At 38.1% G+C, this 24,086-nt stretch overlaps 1 protein-coding gene across 2 annotated transcripts in view; it reads right to left on the bottom strand.

Moving 5' to 3' along the window:
• DCAF17 (DDB1 and CUL4 associated factor 17) overlaps positions 1–24,086 on the bottom strand; it is a 33,020-nt gene that overhangs the window by 2,389 nt on the left and 6,545 nt on the right. For both annotated transcript variants that reach the window (XM_056110325.1, XM_056110326.1), the window contains exons 4-12: positions 19,949–20,085; positions 18,999–19,077; positions 16,863–16,952; positions 13,583–13,687; positions 13,186–13,291; positions 7,426–7,568; positions 4,713–4,822; positions 1,842–1,932; positions 561–644 (exon numbers count right to left, since the gene is read on the bottom strand). In XM_056110325.1, the coding sequence (XP_055966300.1) occupies positions 561–644; positions 1,842–1,932; positions 4,713–4,822; positions 7,426–7,568; positions 13,186–13,291; positions 13,583–13,687; positions 16,863–16,952; positions 18,999–19,077; positions 19,949–20,085 (945 nt within the window). The remainder of the gene's footprint in view (positions 1–560; positions 645–1,841; positions 1,933–4,712; positions 4,823–7,425; positions 7,569–13,185; positions 13,292–13,582; positions 13,688–16,862; positions 16,953–18,998; positions 19,078–19,948; positions 20,086–24,086) is intronic.

The raw sequence follows: 24,086 nt of genomic DNA, 5'->3' as shown, positions 1-24,086 counted from the left end.
ATGAATTCCATTCGCAGAACAGGGATGGAATAAGGAGTGTTAGTTAAAAATAATAGTGGTAAATATTCTAAGAGGAAAAGAACCCTAGCTTCAAAGAACCCTCCTTGAAGGTTTCCTTCAAGGAGGAAAACATTAGATTCTAACATTCTTACAGAGGAAGTAGATCAGTATTCAAATATTTCTTTCCCTGGCCCTTGAACATTAATGTACACATCCATGTCTAGCAATAAAAAATAAGGTAAAATTATAAAGTCATCAGGATATAACTTAAGAACTTTCTCTTAGGAGAGTTTTTGTCCTAAATAGTATATAACCATAAAACAGAACAATAACCTAATGGTATCTTCAAATTATTTTATTTCTACGAATTAAAATAAACAAAATCTTATAATTCTAATGTTTAAAGAGAGGCCCATTTGGAATGTACTGAATGAAACAGCACCAATAGTCCTACTGATTAACTCTGTGTGAAACTCTTCACTCAGTCTGGGAACCATAAATTTAAAATCATAGGGCCAGGACACACTAGTTTGGCTTGTTGTCTCTGCCTAAAGTAATACCTCTTGTTCAGGGTCATCATCAAGAAGGTTAAAATTCCTTTTTACCACCCGTCCAGAAGATGTAACAGTGACTAAGTTTTCACTCTGTTATATAGGGAGAAATAAAGAGAGAAGAAATTCTGTTATGAATAGTCAATGACAAAACTGGACTAACAAATTTGGTAAAACAAATCAACCTTTCTCCAGTATCAATAACATTACTTTCCTCAACTGAGGAAATTCTAAGTCTCTAATTAATAAAAATTTTATGAAATTTTTTACTAGATAAAGTATCAAAATAGGAAAAAAATAAGACAAAGGTTACTAACTTGCTATTCCACTTGCTCTTCTGATTTTTGTCTTAATATTAAGTGACAAATGGAAAGGAAATCTGCATTTGGAAACTTCCCTTTGCATGATTTCTTTATGTTCTTAATTTGTATACAAGAGGAAAAGGATCATCTGAGTTAAAATTTAGTGTGTAATTTTTAAAGATTTATACACATCTCAACTATAGTCTGTACAATTTATTAAAGTCAAAGATAGAAAATTTATCAATAAAAACTTAAAGAGAGTGCAAATGCTGCCAGAGCGCATATGCTGCCCGAGCCCATGTGCTGCTTCTGCCTATGTGGTCCAGAACATGTGGTGGCTGAGCACATGTGTCACCCGCATCTCCCCTCTTGAGAAGTGTACTTTCATGCTTTTATGCCTAATGCTGGGATGTGTGTAGGGGCCCTATTCACCCTTCGAGAAGCCCAGGTTCTCTCTTGAGCATGTGACTCTCCACTCTCTCCCACTTTCTCTCCCTCCTTTCCTTCAAATCCTCCAAATAAAAACTGTGTCATTACACTGCTTGTCAAAAAAAAAAAAAAGAAATTAAAGAGAAACCCAGAAAGGAAATAAAAAATAGCAAAATTAAACACAATATAATTTAACTCTAAAATCTCTTACCTACATAGGACTAAGACCACCTTGTCAAGCAGAACAATTTTTTTTTAGTTGTTTTTGTTTTTTGGATCATACCCAGCAATGCACAGGGGTTACTCCTGGCTCTGCACTCAGGAATTGCCCCTGGCGGTGCTCAGGGGACCATATGGGATGCTGGGATTTGAACCCGGGTACCTGGATCGGTTGTGTGCAAGGCAAACGCCCTACCCGCTGTGCTATTGCTCCAGCCCTAGATTTTTATAGGACTGTGCTGTGCTTTCCAGCAACACTAAAAGGCAAACACATTTGCCTATCATATTCTTGTAGAGAAAGACAGTGACATAAAAAGATTTTAAAGTATTCCTGACTTACTTTGTTATTCTCCCTGTTGGCCAAAATGACAAAATCTTCAGAGACTTGATGCTGGCCACTATTATTTTCCACTTCATTTAGCTTTAAAACTCTGAAAAGGGAAAAGGGATTCTAAAAGCCCTTCAACACACCATCAAGGTGCCAAAGTTGAAATAATTGAAATGAAACACAACAAATGAAAATTTTAAGTGTGCATCATATATGTTATACAATTTCATACATAACTTATAAAAACACTGAGTTAATTCTCTCTTGCTGCTTATCCCATGATATGAATGTCAGATCATTTAAGTGTCCATAAGTTCTCCACATTTGACAGGTTGTTAAACAGAAAAGACATAGGGAGCCTCAAAACAGGTATATGATATAGGTCATGGAACATTTTCCACAGTCCTAAACCACTTTCCAAACTTTATGACTTAGTATTCGAAAGAGCCTCATTTCTGCCATCTTGAAACATGTTTCAATGTTCTGGGTTTAGCATTAAAATAAATAATTTAGTAACATGATAATAGATATTTGCATTTTTCCCTTCTGAAAGTGGGATTATCTATCAATAAACTTAACAATTACTGATAAGATAGACTAGAAAAGCAACTAACCCTAAACTAAGAGTTTTCATAGTACAACTAGGTAAAGGTAAAGGCCCTCCCGTTGATCGTCGATTTGCTCGAGCGGGCCCAGTAACGTCTCCATTGGAGACTTTGTTGTTACTGTGTCTGGCATATCGAATACTCTCGGTAGCTTGCCGGGCTCTCCGAGAGGGGCGGAGGAATCGAACTCGGGTCGGCCATGTTGGCCGCGTGCAAGGCAGACGCCCTACCCGCTGTGCTATCGCTCCAGCCCAACTAATATTGAAAAACCATAATATTGAAAAACCACAATTACTTAATAGTTTTCTTCTTTCCTTAGGGTTATATTTTATATGTTTTTTTCCCCCATGTGCAAATGGCCTTGAAGATCAAGCTTACTAAGCAAGAGAAAATAATTTGCTCACCATCCACACAAATCTGTTCACAAAACTAATAAACTTCAAAAGCACAATGTTCTTAAAGTTTAAAGTCTCAAACGTGGACAAAAGGAACAGCAGGGAGAAGCAGTTTCTGTAGCCAGGCAAAGCTGGCGGCCTTAAAGTTTGCCAGAGACAAAGAAGCCAGATTACAATTTAAAGTGCTTAGTTATCATAATTAGTGCCAATATTTAAAAGTGCCTATCTTTCAAAACCTGGTAAAAGGTCACACACACTTTGTGTACCTCATGTTCTTAAACTCAGACACCTATTCAAAGATAGCTGGTAACAAGCATTAAAATTTAGGCTTACTAAAACTGAACCATAGATTTTAAGACTACTTGTGAAAGTTCATAATACATTTCACAAAATGCCTTCATTCTTCTTACACTCAATCCAGAGAAGCAAACTAATTACCAGGAAGCGTAAGGATGAAAAAAGGCAGACACCATCCCTTTTGTTTCAAATTGACACCTGCTCTCTGCTCAGTGTCTGAGTATTTCTGACACTTTCTGCAAAACACTTCGCTTAATGCCCCTGATTCCCAAGCTAGTCGGTTAAGCAGATAATAAAAACAAACAATTAAAATTTCTCTAAGTGCTATATGAAAAGATGACACAGTGATATAGTGAAAACATAATGAGGGAGACTAATCTAATGAGGGGTACCAGGAAAGGACTCTGAAAAAGTGACAACTGAGTTGGGTATAGAATAAACAAAACTTAGGCGAAGAATATGTAAGGAAAACAAACCCCAAATGGTAGGAAGAAGTCCCTGCCTTTCTAAGAATAAGAAGAAGGCTTGACTGAAATAGCCTGCATAGGAGGAGGTTATTTCAAACTATGCTAAATAAGTTGGTCTTTTTTTTTTTGGAGGGGTGGTTGCAAGGGAGGGAGGGAGGTTTTGGCCACATCCAACAGTGCTCAAGGCTTAAATCCTGCCTCTGTGCTCAGGGCTCACTCCTGAGGGGGATCAGGAGAGTATACGGGGTGCTGGGGATCAAATCAGGATCAGCCATGTGCAAATCAAGCACCTTTTCGGCTGTACTATCTCTCGAGTCCTAAACAGGTGAAATTTTAGTGAATACCTGATTGTAAAAGCAAGGGCCAAGCAGAAAAGGAGTAAACATGGAAAAGAGAAGAGTGCCTAAGTCCTGTGAATATTCAATAACTGGAGTGGAGGTGGAAGGGGAAGAACATGAGAGGAGATTAAGACAGATCAGAGCAGGAGAAAAATATTTTGGAGAACTATGGGAAGCCACATGTACAGAGTATCAAGGAAGGAGGGGAATGTGGAAGATGAAGATAAGAAGCTAGAAAGTGAAACATGGCCTACTTCACACAATCTACCACTTCTCCTGTGTCAAGGCATTCTTTCAGAACAAAGGCAAGTTACAGTCTCTTCATTTATTCTGAAGAATTAACTGAGACTAGATGAGGAAAAGCCAATCTGTAATCTCCTTTCACTCATTTGTCAGACATCAAAGAAGTTACTCAAATGTAAGTTTTACAAACAGTAATGACGAGGCTGAATGATTAAAGTCAGATTTCTAGTCTCTGAGGAAGTATGCTATAACAAACTATTTTCAAAATTGGCTCAATAGTTAGATGGCAAAAATAAAAAGGCCAATAAATGCTACCGAAAGCTATTTTAACTTTTTTGGGGAGGCTGGGGGCACACCCAGCATTGCTCAGAGCTTACTCCTACCTTTATACACAGGAATCACTCCTGGCAGCCTGAAGTGATCATATGGGATGAATCGAACCCAGGGCAGCCATGTGCTAGGCAAGCACCCTACCCGCTATACCATCACTCTACCCTAAAACCTATTTTAACATTTTTACTGTAATAAAAATACTCACTTGACCTGATTTGGGCCAACATGAATTATTCTACCAGACGCATCCGGATGGAAATAGATCCAGTCAGATTCTAGAGAGCAACAGTCCATTTCTTGAATTCCATTTTTTGCCTATAGTTGGACAAAGCATCAAAAATAAAAATTGAGGAAAAAGCAATTTTTAAAATCAAACATCAGTAATCACTAATTCAAGGATACAGAGAAGTATTAACCAGTTGAACTGATGAGTATAAGGACTGAATTAGGACATTCATACTTAAGAAAGCCAGAATAGAGCCCAGGAAGAGAGGTATGCCTTGCATGCAGCTTCCTGGAGTTCAATATTTAGCATTCCATCTGGTCCCCTGAGCATGGCCAGAAGTGACCCCTAAGCCAGGAGTAAGTCTTCAGCACTGTGGGGTGTGACCCAAAACCCAATTAAATAAATTAAATAAAATGTAATCCCATGCACTGAATATTAAATTAAGCAACCAAATTAGGAAAGTAGAATTTCCTAATGAAAGTCTTGCACTAAATCTTAAAGAATGAGCAGAAGTTGGTTAAAAAGAAGAGAGTAAAATCAAAGCACTGAAGTGTTAGTCCATCAAGTATGTATGTGTATAATGGTGAATAGCAACCATAATTAAATTGAGAAGTAAAGCAACCACCATGAGACTGGAGAGAGAAGTTGAGGTGGGAGTGCAAGTACTTTTATAGGCTTCTGATACATACACTAATCATTTCTAATAGGAATGGTGGTATTACATTGTACATAAAAGATAATCAATGCAGTTCGTCATGTTGGTGGCAACCATTGAAATTAACGTGTCCACAATGGCCTTCATTCCAGATGCTCCTTTAATATGAAAAAATGTACATTCTATCAATCTAGGCCAATCTAGGGCTGGAAAAAAATAGTAGAGGGGTCAAGATGCTTGTTCTGCATGCGAACGACCCTGGTTTGATCCCCAGCACCACATATGTCTCCCCAGCATAACCAGGTATGATCCCTGAGAGAAGAGTAAGGAGTCAGCTCTGAGCATCACCAGGCATAGTCCCCAAACCAAAATAACAATAATAATAAATTTAGACATGTCTCAGTATCTACTCTTCTGACTGTCGGCAGGGGAGGTGATGGCATCTGCATTATTAAGGTGATGCAGTGCAACAGAGCTCTCCAGCAGCAAGAGTGAAAGCATGTCTGGAAGGGGTCAGAGGTAAGATTCAGTAGTACAGCACACACCACACATAGCTGAGGCCCTGGATTCCATCCTCAGCACAAAATTATTTAAAAACCAAAAAAATCCTGAATTTTTTGGACAATAACTTATGAATATATAGAAATACAGATCTGACAAAATGTAGTAAAATTATTACAGGAGAATACTTGATAGGCAAGCTTGATAGATATTGAAGGAAGTTTTATACAGACACGGAGAGGAAAGAATAAGTATTGTAAATACTTAGAACATGAACAAATGTCCAGAATGTGAATCGTGTAGGGTTTAACGGAGTAGAAAAGATAAATTGGAAAGAAAAAAAAAAGAAGTGCAGTAGAAGGCAAAGTTTGCACAGTTCAATACACAGCATGTCCCAAAACAAAATGAAACAAAAAAAAAAATGTGGGAAGGACGCCATATGCTGTGGTAAAATCATCAAAGCACAGACTTGTCATGGCAGGCCATCATCCCAAGGGGGCCACTGTAAAAGGTTATCACTGGATCAAACAGGAGGTGCCACACTCATAGAAAATGGAAGGGACAAAGCTGCTATAAAACCAAAAGATGCTGTGCACAGTCTCTCCTGGTTGCTATGACATCAAGATAAACAGAGAAGTGGACCCAGAACCGAGCTAACTAGGTGATGAAAGGAGACCTGTGGGGGTTCCAAAGTGACAGGCAAGACTCTGGAAGTGACGGGTGTGGAATAAGTGGAGTCTGTCTCAGAAGAAGTTCATTAGGTATATCAAGAGGGTCCAGAAATAGACAAAATCATCAAGACAGAAGAAAGATGTAACCTCACTTCCATCTGCACTCTTTTGCAATTTTTTCCCAAATAATGGGTTTAGTAATAGACTGCATCTCTCTCATTGATATGTTCCCTTTCTTTTGAAGGCAAAAGGAACTTGATGAAAGGGAATAAACGTCAGCCATGTTTGACATATGATAGGCCCTCAATATAAGATATTAAATCAATGTTTAAATAATTAAAAAAAAGCCAATTTGGGGGCACAGAAACTTCTATTGTCTTACCCTGCAACATTTCTTGCTAGTTTGCCATAAATAACCTAAGAACATCCTTGAAAATCCAAAGTGTTTCACTGCTTACAGTGTGGCCATTAGAGTTCTCTCTGGTTCTGCTCTGGAAAGCCAAGAGCAACAGACCAAGGAGAAGTTGAATCAATAACATATTTCACAATCAACTTCAGAGGTAGCCTTAACATATTCACTGGGGACTCCCACTATGGAGCTTCAGAGATTTTCTGCACAGGATCCCTTACTGGGATTCAAATAAAACAACCAACCAAGATATTTGTAGTGCCCTAAGAATTTTAAAGATAAAGGATTTTTAAATTATGCATAATACAAGTTAAGCATATACCATATTCTCTGTATTCTCCTTTACATTCTTCAACATTTTTACTACAGAAAAAAAAACAATTTTTAGGAATGGGATTGAAGTAGAGAAAGAAGATACAAATTGAGTACTATAAAGTTTGGTTACTCATGATTTACCAAGGTATTGTCTTTTAGGGCACAGATATGAAAAACTCCTTTCTGTTTCTTCTTATTAGGCGTGATGATATAGTGCCAGGGGTGTCCTCCGATCTGAAAAGCGTTCTCCAGGGAGGACACCTCAAAGAGGAGGGGTGGCGTATCTGTAGAGATGGTTAAGAGATTTATTAGCATCTTTGTTTAACTAGTGTTAGAACACTCATTAACTAAATTCAATATTTTTTTTGCATGCATCATCTGATGACTTTCCGTCAGTAAAAAATTATTATGTTCAAGGAAATAAAAGACATTCAAAAAGAGACTTATTACTGAGAGAGAGCTGGTTGGAAACAAATGGTAGGCTATGTATCAATTTTCTAGATACCTTTCTTAAGGGTATGCAGTTAAACAGAGTAGAAAAAGTGGGCTGAATACGCAAATGATGGCAAATATTGACAAAATTTACATACCTAGGGCTGAAGCAATAGCACAGCGGGTTGAGCGTTTGCCTTACATGCAGCCAACATGGCCAACCCAAGTTCGATTCCTCCGCCCCTCTTGGAGAGCCCGGCAAGCTACCGAGAGTATCTCGCCCACACGGCAGAGCCTGGCAAGCTCCCCGTGACGTATTCGATATGCCAAACACGGTAACAACAAAGTCTCACAATGGAGATGTTACTGGGCCCGTTCGAGAAAATCAATGAACAACGAGTGACAGTGACAGTGACACCTATCTAAAGCAGCTACCGTTTACAAAGAATCTGCAATGTAGAGGACTATGGCCTAGAAAATAGTCCCAATTCCCCAGAATCCTATAGAGTAATTAGATCTAATTATTTCTTCAATTGTGAGAAAGAGATTGTTCATAGTTTAGGTCAGCAAACTTTACAGGGCAGCCTTGCCTATGATTTCCAGGGTAGAAGTGATACTAATCACATGAATGTATCCACTCAGGATAAGTCCTGCCTTTGAAGATAGCTACTTGTATTAGTTTTATTGTGAAAACAAGTAAATTTTAAGGTAACTTAGATATATCTGTTACTTGTGGCCTTTTGGAGATTGACACAATAAAAATATTTATTTGGGGTAAGGAGAAATAAACCAAGGGTTCAAAGAGTTAGTCTTACATGCAGCCAACCCGGTTCTGATTGCTGGCACTGCATATGGTCCTCTGAGCACCACCCGGAATGATCCCAGAGTAATGAATAATAATAAATGATTTCAGGAGTTAAGTTCTGAACATGGAGTACAGCTGTGTTCGGCCTTAAAACTCAAACCCCGAGAACCAACCAATCAACCAATCTATCTGATTGTACTGATTCTCAGTCTTCTTTGATACTAATTTCTGATGGCGCATGACAGATTTATTCTCAGAGAGATGCCTCAGTAGGAGGCACTGCAGTTTTAGAAGACGAGAATTGCTTTTGGGAAGCCCTTGGGGCATACTACCTTACCTCTCTGGACAGTGACCAATATATGACCCATTTGTTTGTGCACCGCCCTGCCCCCAAATTTGAGAGTCTAATTGGTGGGTTTTAAGGTTACCACTACATGTAAAGTGGCTTATTTAAGGGAGCTCAGTCACTTGCGCATCGTATACTATATTTGGAAGTGTGTGTTTTACTAGTCCTCTTCATAAGGACAACTTACTTTTTGGAGCTACGTACAGAAAAAGACTAATGAAAAGTATGTTCAAAAACTGACAGCTTTGAGAAAGGATAGGTATAAACTTATCAAATTTATACAAAATACATTTTTTAATTAAGAAAAAGGTAATGCTCTTTATTTTATAGGGTCCAGCCCAATAGAACTTTACGTACATAGCTGCCAAAAGAACTACTGAGGGATGTTTGTGTGTGTTGAGGGGGCAGGTTATGTAAGATGTCAGGAACTGAACTCAGGGCTTCTTTTGAGCTGCCTCTCCCTGGCTCCTAATAGCCTTAATAATGAAAGAGGTATAGTTTAAGGAGTAAACATATAAACCGTCCCATAGAAAAGTAGGCGAGAACATCACTAGGTAAATTATGAAGCAATACAAACAGCATATGTGATATGGTGGCTACAGATTGCTGGTAGATGAAGAGGAAATTATTATCAGAAAATAAATTAGAGTTTGAATATGGAATTAGTAATTTCAAGAAGATATACTATAGAGAACATGAAATAGAAATTCAAAAGAGAAAAACAACAATGCAAAATAGTGCATTCAATTTTAATTGGTGTGAGGGTGGTCACCTCACGGTCCTCCTATTGTTCGATTTGCTCGAGCGGGCCCAGTAACATCTCCATCGTGAGACTTGTTACTGTGTTTGGCATATCTAACACGTCACGGGTAGCTTGCCAGGCTTTGCTGTGCGGGCGAGATACTCTCGGTAGCTTGTCGGGCTCTGAGAGAGGGGTGGAGGAATCGAACTCGGGTCGGCCATGCTGGCTGCGTGCAAGGCAAACGCCCTACCCGCTGTGCTATCGCTCCAGCCCGTGAGGTCGGCTTCAGGTGAATTATTTTCCTTTTTTTTTCTTTTCTTTTTGGGTCACACAGTGATGCTCAGGGGTTACTCCTGGCTCTGCACTTAGGAATTACTCCTGGCAGTGTTTGGGGTATTATATGGGATGGCGGGGATTGAACCAAGGTCAGCCATGCGCAAACAAACGCCCTACCCACTGTACTATCACTCCAGCTCTGAATTATTTTCTAATGATTGCTGTTTCGAATGCCTAAAACATTCTATTAGATACTCTTTGTTAAAGACTAGAACTATGCTTTTAAATCCACAAAGCCTCTGCCTGCTTCCAGTTACTTTAAATATGTGATTGGAGGGAGGCAGATCTTCCTGGGCACTAAGCGACAGCTGTGTAAACCTGGAATATGAAGATCATAGTTTCCTTGAGACCAACAAGGTCTTACACAATGTGTAGTATGAAAATAATAATTATGTCTTCAATCTTTTCACACAAATGATAAAATGAAAAATGACCTAATGAATGTTTTTACAGGAAAAGTCCAGTTATTAAAAAAGGTAAAAGGAATGACAAAATTTTGAGACTTCCATTTGCAATGTACTATGACATTACTTAGTAAGAAAAAGTTTATGAATGGTTACAGAACCATTTTTATGCTATTATAACCACAGAAAATTAAAAACAACTTTAATGGTGCTCACTTCGGCAGCACATACACTAAAAACAACTTTAATGTCCAACGTAAATTGGTTAAAACTTAATAGTTCACCTATAAAGCAGAATAAAAATAAAGTTTGTGTAATGTGTAAGGAACCCTGCATGCATATACATACAAATAAAACTATTATTTGGCAAAATATAATACCCAAATACCACATAGAAAAAAAAAGCATCAGAAGGGCCAGAAATAAAGTTCAGTGGTAGTTGTCTTCATAGATATATATATAATATATATATGAATGGCTGGAGCGATAGCACAGCGGTAGGGCGTTCGCCTTACAAGCAGCCAGCATGGCCAACCCGAGTTCGATTCCTCCGCCCCTCTCGGAGAGCCCGGCAAGCTACCGAGAGTATTCGATATGCCAAACACAGTAACAACAGTCTCCAATGGAGACGTTACTAGGCCCGCTCGAGCAAAATTGACGAAAAATGGGAGGGCCTTTACCTTATGTATGCATCTAGTTTATATATATATCAACCAGACAGTGTCTTTCTTTTGAATAACTAAATTTATGGTAATCAATGAAATATATCAGTATTTTACTTATCACTGTACAAATTGCTTGTCCAGTCTTTTTCTGAAAACAATATTCTAACTGGACCATTACTTTGTACACCGGGGAATAAAAATCTGGGATAAATTGATAGAAGTGGAATTGCTCAAGTGGAATCTGAATTAAAAATTTTGAAATTAAAATTTATATTTGAATATAAATTAACAAAACTAAGTGAATTTAAACTTTTCAAAGGTTTCAATGTTTACTTTTTTGTTTGTTTTGGGCCACACGTGGTGGGACTTGGCTTGGGGAGCTACTCTTGACTTGGTGTTTATGGTCAGTTCTGGCAGTACTTGGGAGAACACAGAGTACTAAGGGATTGAACCCCAGGCTCTTACTTGCACAGCATGTGCTTTAATCCCTGGGCTATCTCCCAGGTTGCAGAAGATTTTTTTTTTTTCTTTTTGGGTCAAACCTGGAGATCCACAGGGGTTACTCCTGGCTCATGCACTCAGGAATTACTCCTGGCGGTGCTCAGGGAACCATATGAGATGCCAAGAATCAAACCCAGGTCGGCTGGGTGCAAGGCAAACGCCCTACCCGCTGTGCTATTGCTCCAGCCCCGAGAAGATTTCTTAAAATAATTAAAATATATTTATATTTCTCAATCTGTTGATAGAAAATTAAATAATAACAACAGAAAAGTCTCATTTTATTCTACCTATATGAGAAAAAACTTTGAAGTTTCAATAGAAAACAGTTTATTGTTTAAAAAGCAAAGGACATGTCTGCAAGGATTATTAGGAATTAATCTCAGTGAAGTGAGAATAAAAAAAACAGATATAGGATAATAAAATATATTTCCCATAAAATTTTATTCATGTAGTTTTAAAAATATGCTTGCAAACATTAAAATATCCTTGCATTCCTGAACTCTAATTTTGTCTTATTGATTTTTTTCATTTTTGGTTTTTGGGTCACATCTGATGATGCTCTGCATCACTACTCCTGGCTCTGCTCTCAGGAATCAGTCCTGGTAGTGCTCAGATGTGCCAAGAATCTTGGGATGTACCAAGAATCAAACCCAGGTTGGTCACGTGCAAGGCAAGTGCCTTACTTGCTGTACTATCTCTCTGGTCCGTTTCTTTTTAATTGCTGTTTTCTGTTTTGAATTGTTTTCTTTTAATACACACTGTTGAATTTGAGTAGTAATTGATTCGTTAGTAAACTGAATTTGATAAACAAATGTTGTTCTTTGGCAATGGTGGAGATCAAACCTAAGTCTTATGCACAGAACACTTCTATTATATGTATACAGAATTATGTATAAGTTTTTTTATGTGTTTTGTCAATCTTTAAGTATAGTGGCAAGTTCTCTCTGTATAAGAACTATCTATGTTCAGATGACAATATATAATTTTTTTCTTTTGAGGGGACTTCTGGAGCTTAAACTCAGGGCCTCATACGCAAAGAAATGTGTTTTAGGGTAGGATAGGGATAGAGTACAGTAGGTAGGGGGCTTGCTTGTATATGGATGATGGCTGACCTGGGTTCGATCCCTGGTATTCCATATGGTCCTCCAAGTCAGTCAGGAATGGTCCCTGAGTGCAGAGTAAACAATGAGCACCACTGAGTGTGCCTTGCCTCCATCTCTGGGGAGAGGGGAGGGGTGGGGGAGAACAAACCACCCACCTACCCACCAAACACGTGTTTTACTACTAAGCTGAATTCCCAGCCCTCAAATCACCTTTCATGAAGGTGGATGTATTTCACCAAATTATAAATTACTAAAGTTAAAAGAGAACTAAGATAAAATTATTTGCTGTAATTCATCATTCTACAAAGAAGGAAATCAAGATGAGAGAGCTAAAGTGATTTGTCAAAGATCACTGATCTCTAGCTAAGCAGCAGTTCCAGCATGCCTAGTTATTCAATGAATTACTGATGGATTTTTTTCTAGCTATTCAATAGCAAGGAATATACTATATAGGATTGAAAATGAATTGCATTTTTAAATTCGAAAAAAAACATTCTGGCAATTACAATGAAAAACTGCATAATCAATTATTTAAGGTGAAAAAAAAATACTATATAGGAACCATACCTGTGATTTTAATATTACAAGGAATGCCAAAAGGAGCCTCTCCTACAGTTCCAGTAGTCCCACCCCATCCGCATGCACACCCTAAGTCAAGTTTCTGTTGCATGAACTAAAAACAAAACAAAACAGAACAAAAATGGTGGCTTTAGCACCTACTTATTTGCTATTGGGAGATAAAAAAAATCAAATTCACATGTATATGACAGAGACAATATCTTTATTCAAAGGCCTCTCTGCTTATCTTTCCACCTATTAAAGGTGACAGTCTTTCTGCATTTGTACAGTTTTACAGAGTTGAAATCGACACAAACTCCTTATTGAGAAATAATTTCATTAAAAAACATAACTCTGTTCAACTGTCAATTGAAATCGAGAGAAAGATCCATTTTTTTCTTTTTACCTGTTCCATGATGACTTGGAAGCTATAGAGTCTGACCAGTCCCGAGCTGTACATCACGATCAGTATTCCATGAGACAAGGAAGCATCTGTCACATTCCCAAAAATCTGAGGGAAAAGGTAGATGTCACTGAAGTAAGGATCTGAGGGTCAATCCTCCGAGTGCTCACAGCTGTTCATGTATTTCCTCACTATCCCAGCCACCCTGCTACATAGTATTATAATCTAGAAATTTGAAGCTGAAGTGCTATTAGGGGTGAGAGCTAAGCCAGTAGACCTTCAGAGTACAGCACCAATGGGATTGTAGCACATGCCCTGCAAAATAATGCAGCAGGAATTATCTGCTCCATCCATTTACTTCATAGTATTATCAATACATTTTAATAACAACCTTGATTCCTCAAAGACATAGGCATCAACTGAAGCCATTTACTTCTAAGTGAACATTTATTTTACTATGCATATCCTTCCGCTGGACTAGAGCCGTTACCGACTGGATTCCACGGGATGTCAAAACATCGCATGGCCGCCCACCTACGAGATGGTCAGACTTTTTCATCAAGACCCTGAACGATCGGTTTGAGGCTCTTCATGTTCCTAGAACAAGCAGACGCCACTGGGCTACACTAGCACGCGAGAGGGATGAATGGAGATGTTACTGGCACCCGTTAGAGCAAATTGATGAGTAATGGGATGTCAAGTGATCAACTGATCCTTCCAATGCCCAATTATTTATGGCACAATATTATTTTATATATATATATATTTTTTTTTCTAATTAGAAGTGGGCACGGCAGAGCCTGGCAAGCTCCCCATGGCATATTCGATATGCCAAAAATAGTAACAAGTCTCACAATGGAGATGTTACTGGTACCCACTGGAGCAAATAGATGAACAATGAGAGGACAGTGCTACAGTGCTAATTAGAAGTGGGAAGGATTGGGTCTAATAAAGCAATTCGAATGAGAAACAGCCAATCCTGGAATTTCATCATTACCTTCTTATTTAAATCTCTAATACTATATTAATTTTCTTTAGTTATATAACCCCCCCCGAATTAAAGACAAAATTCTTATGAAGTTCTTGAGCCTAAATAAGCCTGAATGAGACTGATTCACTGTTCCCTTCTATTGCTATCCGACATATTGGATCCTATCATGATTCTCCATAGCACTCTGACTTGTTGGTTCTGCGTCTAAATATTTAACTACAGTCAACACAGACAAAAACTCTAACAAGGAAAAATCAACAAGAAATTAAGTGAAAAAGTTTCTATTTTCGGGGCTGGAGCGATAGCACAGTGGGTAGGGCATTTGCCTTGCATGCGGCTGACCCGGGTTCGAATCCCAGCATCCCATGTGGTCCCCTGAGCATCGCCAGGAGTGATTCCTGAGTGCAGAGCCAGGCAAACCCCTGAGCATTGCCGGGTGTGACCCAAAAAGAAAAAAAAAATTTCTATTTTCAGTCAAGACACAGTGTAGTGTAGATTAATAATTTCATACATAGTGAAAGGTATTTTCATAGCCTGGTGCCAGAATATAAAACTCTTATGCATGACATGTGAAAGATATATTTCAAGTAACTGCAATCAAAGCCAAATCCCTCAAGTGACTATCCAGCCAGGACATCTGAGAGTAAAGAGAGGCTGAGTTACAGAGCTCAAAGAGCTGGAGCAAATTCTTTCATGCTCTAGACCCTAATCTCAATCCTTGGCACCACATGTCTCCCTACCAGCATGTCAGGAGTGGCCGTGGTGGCCTCCAGCACTGCTGGGCCGGAGCAGGTCCATAACACAATGCCCAAGCATTGGGTCTTCGGGCTCAGTGGGAGTGATCGCGGGCCCCCTAAGCACTGTTGGGGATGTCTTATTCTCCAAAAAGAGTAAGGAGAAGCACACTTTGCTAAGTGTGGAGTCCTACTGTAGACTGCAACAAGCACTCACAATTACTCAATCTACAAGCAAAAAGAATTCCTGAGTTAAATTCATGAATTGTGCTTTTTGTTTTCTCTTAGAAGAATTTAGTTTGTTCTGATCTGATTAGTGCATAATTATTTATTCACTTATCTTCAGTCACAGACCTTATTCAGAAACAAAACAGATTCAAATAATGAGTTGCTATGGTAAAGTTGCAACTATTTTAAATTTTAGTTTGTACTTTGGTGTCAAATCTATGTTTAAATTCCATCTCTTCCATTGACTATACCTTCAGAATTTTGCTTGACTGTTTAAATATTTAATATTACAATGTCGCAAAATATTCAAATTTTATTGGATCCTATCATGACCTAGCACAAAATAATTACTAAATACTTAATATTATTCTTTAGTCCTTATTCAATTTATCATATTAAAATTGTAGCACTGTTCTGTCCTCCCGCTGTTCATCGATTTTCTCGAGCGGGCACCAGTAACATCTCCATTGTGAGACTTGTTACTGTTTTTGGCATATCAAATACGTCACAGGTAGCTTGCCAGGCTCTGCCGTGAGGGCGGGATACTCTCAGTAGCTTGCCGGCTCTCCAAGAGGGGTGGAGGAATAGAACCTGGGTCGGCTACGTGCAAGGCAAACGCCCTATCCGCTGTGCTATCACTCTAGCCCCATTAAAATTGTAAAACTAAAAAAATTAAATATTTTGCTAATGAATATTATTGAATTGTTAAGAGCTGTCCTCTGTAATATATCAGACACTTAAGGACTAGTAGAATTGCCAAAGAATGAACCATTTAAGTAGAACAAATACATTTTTAAAAGAAAGAGACTATTCTTTCATTCAAATAGAAATCTCTTTTCTTTCCCTTTATGTAACAACTCCACAAGTCAAGAAGGCAACAAACAATACTATCCAAAACTGCAACAATTGGAAAATTTATATACTAATTTGAGGTATATATGTATGTATATATACTAAAGCAAGTTTTAGATCTATACTTTGCATCTAAAATGAGGCATTTTGTTTCAGTCTTTTACCTTTTTTTAATAATAATTTTAATAAGCTCTGGACCTGAAAAAATGTAACTTTATAGAGGCTTGTTAATGATCGCAGTATTCAACACTAACCAAGTGAGAGTCATAAAAACATGCAAAAAGATGAAGGGATATTAAGCTCTCTCCTCACATCAAATGTTCGCGTGTATTTTGATATAAAATAAACTAGGTCAGCAAGTTTTTCGGTCAAGGGAACACTTCTAATCAAGATGTCTAATAAGAATATAATTAAATGATGACATCATAACTTACTGTAAAAAATTAATATTGCAATTGAATCTGAAATGAGTTCTTACTTTTTTGTTGATCTCCAGAATCCCTATGAGTGAAAAAGGAAGAACACGAAACACTGCAAGGTACAGCAAAACCGGCTGCTGAATTCCTGCCTGAAGGGAAAAACAAAAATTAGAGTCCGCTCTCATGAGTATTTCAGAAACATTCAGTTTTCATGAGTTGAAAATATCCATTTATTCTGGCATGCAGTTATACATATGTTTCCAGGAAATGTAAATATAGAATGAAATAAGAAGTCATGATCTAGTAAAGTTCCCAGCAAACTGTAATTATCCTATGTAAAATGTTTCATTTCATGAAAACACCTATTCATGGGTTGGGAGACAGCTCAGAAGGATAGAGAGCACATTTGACAAGCAGGAGCCCTGGGTCTGAATGCCAGCACCACAGGTCACGGTCACGGTCCTCCCGTTGTTCATCGATTTGCTCGAGTGGGCCCAGTACCGTCTCCATCGTGAGACTTGTTGTTACTGTATTTTGGCATCTTGAATACGTCGTGGGTAGCTTGCCAGGCTCTGCCGTGCGGGTGAGATACTCTCGGTAGCTTGCCGGGCTCTCCGAGAGGGGCGGAGGAATCGAACTCGGTCGGCCACGCTGGCCGCTTGTAAGGCAAATGCCCTACTACTGTGCTATTGCTCAAGCCCCCCAGCACCACAGGTACTGGCCCTGAAAAAAAACCATCCACTGACTCCACAAAGTTACACAGGGCATACATAGTCAAAATATGCCCGGGGATGGGGAGATAGCTCAAATGGTAGAAAATACATCTAGCATGTGCAAAGCAGAGTTTGATTCCTGATTCTACAGGGTCCTGAAGGCTCTTGTGAACCACAGGGTACAATGCCCATATTTAAAAAAATATACACATGTTTCCTAAACCAATAATCATTCTTAGTTACACAGGGCATACATAGTCAAAATATGCCCGGGGATGGGGAGATAGCTCAAATGGTAGAAAATACATCTAGCATGTGCAAAGCAGAGTTTGATTCCTGATTCTACAGGGTCCTGAAGGCTCTTGTGAACCACAGGGTACAATGCCCATATTTAAAAAAATATACACATGTTTCCTAAACCAATAATCATTCTTTAGTTTCCTAAACCAATAAATAATCTTATAGTACAGAGGGTAAGGTGACACAGATGACCTGGGCTTGATCCCTAGGACCACACAGAGTTCCCCAAGCTCTGCTAGGAGTGATCCCTAAACAGAGAGTCAGGAGAAAGCCCTGAGTATTACTGGGCAGAACCCAAAATCCAAAAATAAATAAAGCCAGGGGTCAGAGTGATAGTACAGCAGGTAGGGTGTTTGCCTTACAGGTTCAATCTCTGGCATCCATATGGTCCCCTGAGCACTGCCAGCCCTGAGCATCACTGGGTATGGCCCCAAAACTTAAAACCTCAAAATACCATAAACAAAAAACAGACAGACATATACATATTTGTAAAAATCTTTATATGTAAACATTTTAGCAACAAAAGTAATTTATGTACTATACAGTTTATATATAATGCAGGAAAATATATATACTAAAGTTTACTATATCCTATCAGAATTTAATTAATACTAAAGTTTACTATATCCTATCAGAATTTAATTTCAATTTGGAATGCTAAAACTAAACTACCAAACAAAAGAACACAGAGTTATCAAGGTCTTATCATTTGGAAGTAGTGCTATATAGACAAAATGAGAAAAAAACATGTACACAAAATTTGGGAGGTGATTTTTCTGCTTGAAAATGATAGCCTTCTTACTATGAAGAACAAGTAAAGGATGACCTTTCCATTTCTTTTATTTTTGGAATTTTAAATAATCGTTTATTTTACTAACCTAGAGTGACTTAAGATTTTCTTAAATTTGTGGTAAACAATCTTTATAGCATGTTTCAGAAAAGAAATGCCTATAAGCTATTTCATGACATGTTAACAAATTCCTATAAAGACAAATTTTTAAAATTCTGGGTCACACCTGATGATGCTTGAGAATAACTCCTGAAACAATGCTCATGAGAATAACTACTGAAGCAATGCTCATGATGTTCGGGATCAACTCTGGGGCTCCTACATGCAAAACATGCATTTCAGTCCTTTGAACTATCTCCCTGACACATACTACTGATGTTTAAAGGCATCACCTGTCGGGCCAGAGTTGAGTTTTTGTTCTGCGCTGATTTGACTGCAACAACTTCTTGAGGAGTATCCCAGCTCAAGTACCTTTTCAAAGAATAAAAAGAAGTTTATTCATTAGGGTCATTTTTTAAAATTTAAAATTAAAAGAATAACTATTTTGTATGTAACTTTTTACCATTTAAATAATAAGCAAAGCAATTTATTTTTAAAGCAAATTATATTATGTATTCCATCCAGGTACTTAAATGAACATATACCTAAAAATTAATGAACACTTTTGTAATTTTAATATTTTTGTTTTTGGGCCATAGCTGGCAGTGCTCAGGGTTTACCTTTGACTCTGTGCTCTGGGATCAAGCCTAGTGGGCTATGGGCTGTTAGGGATCAAATTCAGGTTGGCTGTGTGCAAGGCTAGTGCCCTACCCACTGTACCATTACTCTAGCCCCACATTCTAGGATTTTGATGATTAAAAATTATTTCAACTAATGTATTTAAAGCTTAAAATGCCCAACAACTATTCCTGCTCTCCATGGAAGTTATACAAAGTATTTTAAATGTGATTTTCATATTTTGTATGTACATACTGACTCGAAAATTCTATTTCTAATTTATAAAATTAACAGTAAAAATAACAATTCTTAGCTTGTATGAGATAGATTATCTAACTGAAATATATTAGTCTGCAGGAAAATCTACCCTTATGTATCTCCTACATATAAAATATTGGTAGAAGGGAAACATTGAAAATTATTTTTAAGTTTATTTACTACCTACCATATGTTACTTATGAGGGATATAAGGAACATTATAAAAGGTCTCTATTTTCAAATATAATCCTGAGGGGAGAAAACAAAAATAGTTTTATAAATTGAGATTCAGGAATATATTGGGAAGCTTTAAAAAACAGCTTGATTTCTTTAACAAAATCTTGAATAATAAAATCACAGTTAATACCTGAATTTGCAATATGAAGCAAGATATATTTTTTCAAGGACTTTTCCAGTGGTTGTTGATATACGAAGCAGCCAATTGTGGGCAGTCAGTGCTATGAGTGAGGATTTATAATCTGATGGATTAGGCAGCATATCCCCCTAAAAAATTGACATGTGAAAATTAAACTGCTTTTCCATAAATCAATGTCCAAAGGAAGCAAACATGAATAACATAATCAAATAAATCAAGCAAAGAAGAAATGAAATGTGCAAATAAAGAAATAAGAACAAGATTTAGAAAAGTGTAGGCAATTATTTTCATCATAAATGTATTGAATCTAGCTATATAAATCATTTAAATACTACTTGAATCATTTACCAATAAGATTTCAATAAATTTTTAGCAAATAATCATAACAAAAGCAATTTAATACTAATGATACTGCTGGGATAACAACTAACAGTTCTCAAACCAGGCATAATAGCTTAGTAATTCAGAGTCATGAGGTGGAACAGACATTTCCTTATGATTTGTTTTCCTTTCGAGAGAAGTCAAAACGGCAAAAGTGCAAATGAATCCTACTATTCACCGTGGTTCTTTTCCAACCTCCAGTGAAACGCCAAAATCCAGAAACAAAACATCAATAGAAGATGGTACCAGTCACTGATAAATTTTTTTCCCTAAGGGAGAAAATAGATTAGCTTCTGTACACCAACTATTAAGAAGTTGCCACAAGGTGGGACTCTTAGGCAGGAAGAGAATGAGAAACTAAGTGTTCTACTTTGATTTGTGAGGAAAAAAGGAAGTTCTAAGAGGAAAATTAATAGAGAAGGTGAAATTGCTATAGTATTTTTTCTCGGGCTGTTGATCAAGAGAAAAGAATGAAGGAATACCTATTTTATGTATACACCAAAAGGGTTATCTCAACTTTCAAATGTTAGGGAAAGAAAAAACATCTGTGGGGGAGATAGAAGTTGTTTTGTGTTTTTTGTGTATGTGTGTTTTTAAAAACCTGTGGAAGTTGTATACTAAATTCACAGGCAGAGATGCAAATGAAGGCCATATAAAGTATAAATTTCAAAAAAATTTGAAGTTCAAAAAAAGGAACTACTTATATCTTGCCTATTAGAAAATTAGCATATTAGAGGTTTGAGCTATTTTCCTAATCTGAATATTGTACTTCACATATAATCTAAGAAAAGAAGGGTACTAATATGAATGAAATTTCACATCAGTATGTTAATACACTTCTTAGTTTTTCTTATTAAAAAAACCTTGGTTTACTTCAAGAACAAAACATTTAAAGAGAATGAGAATAGGAATTAAGATTATTAGAAACATTACTTATGTAGAATTTCTCTAAGTTTTTGGTATCTTCAAAACTTTCCTTAGTTAAGAAATCTGTTATCCTCCTCCCTCTAACCAAAGAAAATAGCTGATAGATGTTAAGGGCACAACAAATATTTTTTGTTTTAAATAACAAATTTTGGGAAAACAATGTAAAGCTCTCGGACAATCTGGAAAAGAGATAAACAGCTTTAGAAAACTCTAAGGTAAAGATAAGTTTTATTTTAAAATATTTAATAATATATTTAAAGAATAACTATTTTGTATGTAACTTTTTACCATTTAAATAATAAGCAAAGCAATTTATTTTTAAAACAAATTATATTATATATTCCATCCAGGTACTTAAATGAATATATACCTAAAAATTTATGAACACTTTTGTAATTTTAATTTACCTTTTTAATATTTTATTTTATTTTATTTTATTTTAGGGTTCTGGACCACACCAGTGCTGAGTATATGAACCAAGGTTGTGGAGGTCACTGTTGCATGCAAAACAGGTTCCTTAACTCCTGCATTATCTCTCTATTACCATGTGAGCCACATTCTTAGTCCTTAGAGCTTTATTTTTGAGTATCATTTTCCCATAGAATTAATGTTCTAAAAATATACTTAGGATAGATTTCAACAAATTAATCAAGTCTTTGAACCTTGCTGGTTACCCCTCAGGAAAAAATAAAACTCTTCGTGTGCTCCCCAAAATAATGATTAAAAGATAAGATATGAGGACCACATCTGGCAGTGTTAGGGCCCCCACCCAGGTTACTCCTTGTGGTTCTGGGGTCCAGAAATCAAACTCAGGATTTTGAGTTCAGTTAATCAATTAAAAAAAATAAAGTTCTTAAGAGGCAGCCCAGGAATGTGGCACTCCTGGAGGCACAGTTTTGCCCGTGCATGTGTGAGGCCTCAAGTTGGATCCCTTTGACACTTTGATACCAGGCACCACCACAAGCTTGTGCCTCTTGTGCACTGCAACCAACTGTGAGCACCAGTTGTGCGAGTACCACAACCAAGACTGTGACAAACCTCTCTCCCCATCCTCTCAAGCACAGCAAGAGAGTGTGTGTGAGCTCTGGCACACACTTTGTGTGACAACGACAACAGCAATTAAGAGGGAGGGGGGAAGACAAAAGAAACCCCCTAAAAAAGAAGTTCTACAATCAAAAGAATTTGGGAAAATGCTTTGACAATTACTGTGTAATCACCAAATAAATGAGTGAGGGTGGCGTGGGCTCTCTCTCCCACCACATGTGTTAGGTGACCATGAGCCACTTCCCCACCCCAGGCCAGCAGACGCACGGAGAGAACACGACCGCCAGGCTGGTTGGTGATCAGCTGCTGTCTATTCCATTCTCCCCACACGCCTGTCTAACTAAGCGCCCCATTTCAGTCTCACGCTGCCCCTCATTTCTGTCTCCCTGGTCACCTATGCTAGTCTCAGCACGCTGGTCTCACAGTCTCAGTCTAGAGCCCAACCTCTAAGCATTGGGGGTAGCAACTTCACTAGGTCAGGTAACACAATCAACAGATGAAAGCACTTCCTTCCGAGGGAAGCTCTTCTAGGATAAGACAAAGATCTCCTGCCACCAGGAGGTCTGCTCAAGGACCAAATACCACCTAGAGGTGTGTTTCTCCTTTCCTTAGATTTACTTACTTCTGAATTATCTTTCTAGTCATTTTGTATGGCTCCACGGTCCACGGTCCTCCTGCTGTTCATCAATTTGCTCGAGCGGGCCCAGTAACGTCTCCATCGTGAGACTTGTTGTTACTGTGTTTGGCATATCGAATACATCATGGGTAGGTTGCCAGGCTCTGCCGTGCGGGCGAGATACTCTTGGTAGCTTGCTGGGCTCTTTGGGAGGGGCAGAGGAATCGAACTCAGGTCGGCCATGTTGGCTGCTTGTAAGGCAACTGCCTTACCGCTGTGCTATCGCTCCAGCCCGTAAGAGATATATTAAGCTGGTAGGGTGGCCCTCCTGGGGACATCTCACTATAGATTCCAGACTACAGTGCTCAGGCCAGATTAGTCTTTCCTAACCCTAGCAGAGTTCTAATCCAGTTGTTATTCTTTGGATCATGATAGAATTTGCCTATGATGGTGCTCTTACCTTATAGTTAAGTATTATGGCGCTTGGGCTGGAGCGAGAGCACAGCGGGTAAGGCATTTGCCTTGCACATGGCCGACCTGGGTTCGATTCCTCCACTCCTCTCGGAGAGCCCGGCAAGCTAGGGAGAGTATCTCGCTTGCACAGCAAGGCCTGGCAAGTTCCCTGTGACATATTCGATATACCAAAAACAGTAACAACAAGTCTCACAATTTGTTATGAGACATTTCTGGTGCCCATTCGAGCAAATCGATAAACAATGGGAAGGCAGTGCAGTGCTAATTATGGTGGCTGGCCTGGCCTGTTTCGATGCCAGGGTAGCTTACAGCTTGCCCTGGGTCCATCCAGTCCCTCCTCGGGACCCTGCTTTTGGGGTGATAGGAACTAAGGGCAACTGAGGCTTAAGTCAAGAAAACAAATGCCCAGGAGTGAACATTATTCAGAGTCAATTAACTCCCAAGTTACAAGAGTTAACAGTTAAGCATTAACTCTCTTTCTGTGTCTATACAAAAAGGACATTGCTCTGAAGTAAACTCAAAAGGACATATGGGAAGGAGAAAAGCAATATTTCACTTATAAATACAAAATCAGAGATTTCTGAAGAATTTGACTTTACGAGTCACAGGTAAAATGAGTGAATTAGGGAAAATGAGCAATTAACACATAAAGAAAGCAGAGCACTGAGAAGTTAAAGATGAATACTG

The sequence above is a fragment of the Sorex fumeus genome, unplaced genomic scaffold (genome assembly GCF_029834395.1).
Source record: "Sorex fumeus unplaced genomic scaffold, SorFum_2.1 ptg000009l, whole genome shotgun sequence".
In the NCBI taxonomy this organism is placed as follows: domain Eukaryota; kingdom Metazoa; phylum Chordata; class Mammalia; order Eulipotyphla; family Soricidae; genus Sorex; species Sorex fumeus.
The sequence above is the reverse complement of the archived record's forward strand: the minus strand, read 5'-3'. Positions and strand labels throughout refer to the sequence as shown.